The sequence below is a fragment of the Acanthisitta chloris genome, unplaced genomic scaffold (assembly GCF_000695815.1).
Source record: "Acanthisitta chloris isolate BGI_N310 unplaced genomic scaffold, ASM69581v1 scaffold13995, whole genome shotgun sequence".
Classification (NCBI taxonomy): domain Eukaryota; kingdom Metazoa; phylum Chordata; class Aves; order Passeriformes; family Acanthisittidae; genus Acanthisitta; species Acanthisitta chloris.
This window is the reverse complement of record NW_008674363.1, coordinates 20,312-28,034: the sequence shown is the minus strand read 5'-3', so window position 1 is coordinate 28,034 and position 7,723 is coordinate 20,312. Positions and strand designations below refer to the sequence as shown.

At 39.9% G+C, this 7,723-nt stretch overlaps 1 protein-coding gene across 1 annotated transcript in view; it reads right to left on the bottom strand.

Moving 5' to 3' along the window:
- Window positions 1-1,326: 1,326 nt before the first annotated feature.
- Window positions 1,327-7,723, bottom strand: part of KIAA1024L (KIAA1024-like ortholog) — an 8,859-nt gene continuing 2,462 nt past the window's right edge. Inside the window, exons 2-3 of the mRNA XM_009075313.1 lie at window positions 2,219-2,464; window positions 1,327-1,506 (exon numbers count right to left, since the gene is read on the bottom strand). Of these exons, the coding sequence (XP_009073561.1) occupies window positions 1,327-1,506; window positions 2,219-2,464 (426 nt within the window). The remainder of the gene's footprint in view (window positions 1,507-2,218; window positions 2,465-7,723) is intronic.

Below are 7,723 nucleotides of genomic sequence, written 5' to 3'. Positions count from 1 at the left end.
TCCCAAAAACCCCCACCAAAACACAGCAAAAATAACCCCCCCCCGAACACACACACAAAGCAAAAACCAAACACCAAAAAAATAACCAAAACAAAACGCAGCAATTAGTCCGAACCGTCGAAACCAGACCGAAACAGTCTGTAATGGGCTTGTGGAGAAAAGAATTTTATCTTTTCTGCTAAACCTTCGGAGAGTAATGCAGTTAAGAAACTCGCATTGTTGGCTGTTTTCCTGGAAATTACAGAGCCCTTTGCTTTTAGGCTTGCTGCCTGCAGGCCTCAATAAGTTACAAAAATGCATCTCTGCATTGTATGCAATGCACTTAAAACGAAGATACTGGGCTGGTAAAAACAGTCAAGTATTGTTGGTTTAATGGCAGTAGTTACCGCATAATGTCAGCGATTAGTCTTGCAAAATGCTCCCAAGTTCTTGCTTTCATAATCTGAATGGGCCTGATCTTTCAGACAAGAGCATCCATCTACACTGAAATTGCAGCAAGGCTGGAGACTGAGTTCCCCCGGATATTTACTTCCTTTTGTTTACAAAGATCCTTTTTCATATCCTGGCTATATAACTTTAAGATTTTAAAAGTGTATTGTGTTTCCAGTTTAGTACTCCACCAATTTTGTTCCAGTATTTGACATGTCAGATTTTGTTTACAAAAATTGGAACTCCATCTTTTGGGGTAACAGGGATGCTACATGTCGAAAGAGGGTGACATGGAGAAACTTCGTCTCAGGTCTCAGGGAATTATTTTGATAGGATCTCAGTGATCTGTTTTTCACTTTTCTTCTCTGACAATGTTAAGAAAACATTATGCATTCAGGCTAGCTTTCTATTAAGTGCTGCATCATTGCAGCAATGCATTTAGCTACTAAGTTATGTGTCAGTTTTTGTCTTATAATTCTTTGTGATATCTTGAATGATGCTCTACAATACTTTTCTGTATTTCTAAAATAGCTATCATAAGAAGATTAACAGGATGGTAGGTGTTTATTAGAACACATAGTCGGCTGGTTGTTTGTATATACTGTATGTATCATACCACACATACTGACCTAAATCACTAGTCCAAAGAAGGCACTAAGAGAAGTAGAATACTTAGAGTTTTAATTTTAATTATACCTGTAAGGAGACATTCACCTATGCTCAATGTCTTTGTCTCTTTTCAGGATCAATTTCTTATGCTGCACTGGAACTTTGTAAAATAGTGATGTCAAACAAATTGTGTTTGTACCAAAACAATTAAAAAATAAAACAAGGGAGGGGAATGGATTAATAAAAATATTTATTGAAAAAAAATCCCATCAAAATCATTTGGCTGTACTAAGTAAGTAGAACACTGAGCGTGACTATGGTAATTAGGATGCAAACAGCTAGTACAATGAGCAGGATTATTCGGCAACATTTGGAATGCTTATTTTCTCGCTCTTTCTTTTTTAATAAGGTATCATACCCAGGAGTATAAATATCCCCCATCCAGAACCGTAGATCATTAGGATTTTCCTAGAAGAAAAATCAGAAAATGAACTCAGTTTCTCTCTTTTGCACATAAAGACATTTGAACACAGCCAGAAGTATTTTGGCTATCATCAGATACTGATTAATGTATTTAAGACATCACAACATAAATGCAAGACACTTTCACTTGAACATAGGTGGTGCTACTTGCCAGATGCTGCAAATGTTCCACTGGGGAAAATTAAAACCACACTTTTCAGCCAGGAACCAAATGTAGGACACCAGCCATTGAAATGTGATCAAAAAAATCAGACAAACTATGTTGTCTTCTTGAGAAGAGATGTTATTGTATAAACACAGGTCCAAAAAAAATCAAACAGCAGAAAAAAAGCTGTAGAAAAAAATTAATCCTAAAAGTGACTTGTACCAACCCACAGGATCCTGCATAGTGTGGATGAGACTGAGAAAATGCATGCAATTTGATAACAGAATTTTGCTATGAACAGTTATTAAAGTGGCTATACAGTGTTTAACTGCCACACTTACAGCTCTTCCCTGTATAAACAGCGAAGCTGAGTTGCAGAGTATTGTGGGTTAAGATTTTCTCTAGTCACAGAGGTCATGTCCTGCAGAACTGAATTTCTTTTCTTCTTTTCCTGATCAGACTCATCTTAATGTCATGTCTGTATCAGGAAATACCTCCATATTTACTTCTGGAATCCCCACTTTGCTCAAATGCAATGTAACCGTGTGTTACCTTTATGTGGCTGGCCAAGTTAGAATGCAGTGAGTGTCTGTCATAGTCTTGCACAGTCCAAGAAGGAGCCATTTTCTTCTCCTCCCAGTCATCATCTGCCAGGATATCACTATACAATGGGTTGCTTTTGATTGTGGATTTCAGGGTGATGGGTGTAATATGTTTCCCCAGGGCTTTGTCTATGATTTCTTGACTGACTCCATTCGAGTCTAAGCCTGGCAGCTCAGTGGCAGTTTTCTTTTCTCTCTGTAAAGCACAAGTTAGATCAGAAGATGGCTTTCATCTTCACTTATCTATGATGCAGTCCCCTTTCCAGAATTATCATTTGTAATACAACAGAACCTTTAAAAAAATTACACATGCAACAATTTTTCTCATTCTGGCAAACATCTGTAGTGAGTGAGGGAGCCTGACTGTTCACTCTGGACAGATTTCTTCCTTCTGGGGAAAGCAGGTGGGTACAATCTGAACATTAAGCTCTTTAGCAAATGTGAACCGATATTATTACGCCTGCCAAAAGAAAGCCTTTGTTTAAGCAAAACAGTGCTATGGAGCACTGCAGTAGAACATGTAGTTCTGATGAAAGCCATGGGTGTATAATGCAGAAGCAGAGCTGTAAGGACAAAACAGAATGAAGCACATGGGTAATGGTGCATAAATTACTGTCTCAACTGGAATTTCATCTCTGACAGTAGTGATGTGATTTGCAGATCTGTTCATGCTGTTGAGTGCTAGACCCATGTCAGGATGTCAAAGAGGCCCTTCATTTAACTGAGTCTTTATTTCAAGCACTCACAGGTAATTAAATATCTGAGCAGTATCCCAGCAACAAAGGTTGTTAAATCAGACCTTTTAGAATACGTGGGTGGCAAGGGAGGAGGATGAACAACTATGGTGGGATCACATTTTTGGGGAATTCACAAGCTGCTTCCTTAAACAGCTCTAAGAACCTCTTTAGGGGTCATTAAGATAGTAGTTACCATATTTTTGAATCTGTAATTGCACGGAGGAATGCAATCAGACTGCCCAATTCACACTATTCAACGTTCTGGTTCATCACTGACTTCTGTCCCCAAGAGTTTGAATTAACCTGTTGCTGTTCTGCAGTTCCATGGTATGTGAGCATCCTGAGAGACCTTGCCTTCTGCTAACACCATCTCTCAGGACTGCTTGGATAGAAACAACATAGTGCAAATTCATCCTTCCTCATTAGTGAATAATACTTCTCCATTAGCAGCTTTATGTTGTGACAATGCACACAGCAGGGGACTCCCCAGCCCTCTCCCACTGTCAGATATCATGAAGGTGTGGACAGCACCTGCTACAAGACTCACATAAGGTAGATGTATATAATAAACAGCCAGTGAGAAGGCTGGGTCCTGAGAAACTTCCTTCTGTGTAAGGAAGTCTTTCCCTGAATATTTCACTTTTACTGAGATTTCCAGCTGTTAAGATACCACAAGCTGGATGAATTTCAGCCACAAAAGGACGAGAGGCATGTCCTTCTCCTTCCACCTTTCTCCTGGAAGCCCAGGGAGTGTGACCCCCTCCTGCATGCTGGCTCTGAGAGCTTCTGAGATCCCACATCAGTCAGTGCAGGTCCCTGAGCAGATAGCACACTGTTGGTTTCTGTTTGAATAATTTTCTGCCCACTTCATGGGCTGGTGAACCAGTTTCTGGTAGAAGTCAGCCACTTTGTGTCGTCACCCACTTTATGCCTTCAGTGTCTGTGCACATGCATAGACAGGTGCGCATTGGTCTGGGGCAAGAAGGTGTAGATGGAAGTGTGAGGACTGGTTTCCTTCAGAAATCGAAGGTGGAGAAGAGAAAACAACAGACTTTTTCTAAGAAACCCTAGGAGGAAGCATTGTGCTGACATTTGTATGAATAAATCATGCAGAAGTGACTAAGCATGTTTCCCATCAATAATTGCCATTAGTAGGTGGGTGGATCCTCAGTGGCCTCCCATCCCTCTATTAGTTCATAATTTCCACATGTCTTTTCTTAGTCTTCACGTATCCCCTGATAATATTACTCTTTGCATTGCAGTTACAGCTGGCACTGAAGCCCTTTGGGCTGTACTGGCCAGATTTCAGCTGAGCTGGTGTTTTTAACTGCTGTTTCTTTCACACTGCCTTTTATTTTATTTATTTTATTTCTAATTTAAAATTTGTCATTGACCTTAATGATTCTTCCCTCAGGCTTGCTAGATAGTTGAACTTAGAGAACATTTTGTTGAAGAACGTGAACTGACTCACCAGGGGATGCTCAGTCTCCCTGGGCTAAAATGTTGTGCAAAGAATGTGACTTGACAGTAATTTCTAAAGCTGTTTTAAATAAAATGCTCTAAAACTTGGAATAGATGGCATGATGTAAAATTTGTTCACAAAGAGAGTTCTTTGTGGCAAAACTTTTTGCCCCTTCTGTCTGGAGTACCTTTTTTTTTTATGAGCATAAGAATAGGAGAATGTGGTAGCTTGGAGTGGATATAGAGAGGGAATAGATTGGGAGGGGCAATAGGATTTTACCATGAGAACAGGATGGGAATTTGGGGTAGGTTTTAGTTTGTAGAAGTCTTAGAGAACAGACATTGATGTGACAAGCTAATTATGAGAATACACTTGAATGCAGACAGATGCTCAATTGCAAAACTTCTGCAGTAGATATGTCCTAGAGACCAGTTAGGAAAATGTTCAAAGAAAGAGGAAAGTATTGTAAGTTTAAGTATCCATATTCCTTACAGAATTCATACAGTATACACAGAATCTAAGAAGCCAGTATGAATGAGGGTGGAACAGGACAAATCAGAGGCAATTTATGTAATTATTTGCTGAATGGATGGAGGGAACAGCAAATGCTGAAAGAAGAAATAGTTATGAAGAACACAGAAAATGTAGATGAAATATGTTGGTGAAATACTCATTTAACAAGATGAAAAATGCTCAACCCTGTAAACACGTAATTGTGTTTGATCTATAGGCAGCTTATGAGCAAGAAATCTGCTATTGTTTATAATTCATATTTCACTGAGAACAGTTTGTCCCTCTTTGACGGAGGCAGTGGCTGTGTACAAAAATTAGGATTCTGTAAAAAGCCCAAAGATCTATAAAAGTCAACATTTGCTCCATTACTGTGTTAATATGTGCTTAGTCCATTTTTTTTCCTGATTATTTCATAATGCAAATTATGCATATAGATACATTACAATAGATATAATTAATCTTTACTACTAGGAAACATTTTAATCTTGTTTTTATCTTGCCTTCATCCTTCTGTTCCCACTGCTGTTGCTGTTAGCACTGAAACAACCCAAGAGTCTAGCCATCCTTTCTGGATATGATACATCAAGCTAATTACCCAGCAAACCCAGTACATCAACAGTTAAGGTTAGGCCATTGGTTTCAAGCCCTTCTACCTGAAAGAACAGAACAAAGGAAATTTACTTCCTGGAAGTCAATTTTTTCTTTCCTCCCCCAAAAGAGAGTCAGTTCCTACTGTCTGTTGGCCAGTCATGGTCTCCAGCTGACACTGGCAAAGATAAAGAAAAGTGGAAACACTGTTGATGTCCAACTACATCTAGAGTTTTAACCAGGGGAGTCTTTAAGAAACTTATGGCCACTAGATACTGCAGGGTTTGTTTTGTAACAGTCTCCTCAATCCTAATGAAAGTGGGTAGCAGGGTGATTATCATATTTGACAGTAATTTTTAAAATACCATAACTTTCTGTTGTGGAAAATCCTTGTAAGACATCCCGGAGGATTTTCCCAGTATTTGAAAGGGCATTTTTCTGATATAGAGACCTATTTCAAAGGCAGACAATGGCTGCTGGGTAGTAACCAAGAATCCCTGTGATAGCTGTAACAACTGTATAAATATTGCTAGACATCTGGACAATAACAAAAGCTCATCTATTATTACAAATAATTATTAGCACTTCAGAATTTCTCAACATATTGTCTTTCTTAGGGGATGCCATGGAAACGCAAATGGGAAGGCAAGGAGTAACGAGGGTAGGTAAGGAGATATGAAAGACAGTAGGGCACACAGTTCACATGAATGATTCCTGAGAATCCGAAGTGGGTCTAGATGAGGGCCATGAAGATGATCAGATGACTAGAGCACCTCTCCTATGAAGGCAGTTTGAGAGAGCTGGCGTTGTTCAGACTGGAGAAGAGAAGGCTATGGGAAGACCCCGTAGCTGCTTTTCAGTACCTACAGGGGGCCAAAGGGAAAGCTGGAGAGAGACTTTTTACAATGACAGGACAAGCGGCAACAGATTTAAACTGAAAGGGGAAGGGTTTAGATTAGATATCAGGAAGAATTTCTTCCCTGTGAGGATGGTGAGACACTGGAACAGGTTGCTCAGAGAAGCTGAGGATGCCACATCCCTGGAAGTGTTCAAGACCAGGCTTTGAAGCCACCTGCTTTCATGGAAGATCTCCCTGCCTGTAGCAGGGGGGTTGGAACAAGATGATGTTTAAGGTCTCTTTCAACCCCCACCATTCTATGTTTCTATGATTCTAGGAATCAAAAGTTTTCTTATTGAAGGAAATGAAGATGATCTGAATTGCTTGTCAGAGACATTAAGGCAGCCTCAGATACTACAAAGCAACCTGGAAAGCCACCTGACATGGATAGGAAAGAGATCAGTAGATGGTTATACACACTCAAGCCAAAGTGACAGGGCTATTTAGAGAAAAGAAGGCATTCATATGGGCTATTTATATTGTGCTTTATTGTGACTACTTCTATCCTTGAACTGTTTACTTAAGGAAAGGTGTTTTATCTGTTGTTAGTAATGGAGTTCTGCAGGGTTTTGAGTGCATTATACAAAAACTTTTGTACACTGTCAGACCAAAGCTCCTGCCAGCCTTGCAGCTGAGTCTGATTGTAGCCAGTTGCCTATGCCTAGGGAAGAATAAGGGAGTGAGTGGAAATATGTAATGTTTGTATGAGCCAGGGGACAAAAAAGTGACTCTAAGCTGGCACCTAACTTGTAGGTAAAAAAATCTCATGTCCTTGTGCACTGAGAAACAAGCAAAGGCCAGACACACGCAGGAGCTCAGATGTAATACCTGCAGGCCAAAAGAGCAGCATGCCAAGAAGTAGCATGCCGTTCAAAAAGTGAATGCTCTCTGCTGTCTTGCAAAAATAGGGAAAAAAGGGAAATACAAGCAAGAAAGAGAAGTCTGAGAATTGCCGAAAATTACCAGGTTGACTACAGGGGAGACATGCAACCCAGTTATCAGAAACATATATAGGGGATTAGTCATCTGGTGTTCACTGGGCATTAAAACATATTGTGAGGCAGAGAGTCCAGTGGGACAGGAAATTTTGTGATCTGAATGCAGTCAGCAGTTATTCATTTGGAGGAGAAAGTCTGTTCTTTTTATGCTGCATTTCACAAGGAAGGGCCAAGATTCATGGACTGCTTTACAGTTTGCTTTAGCCAAAGTAGGTGATAAAAATATATGCTGAGGAGGGAAGGTGTTCAGTTTGCCTGA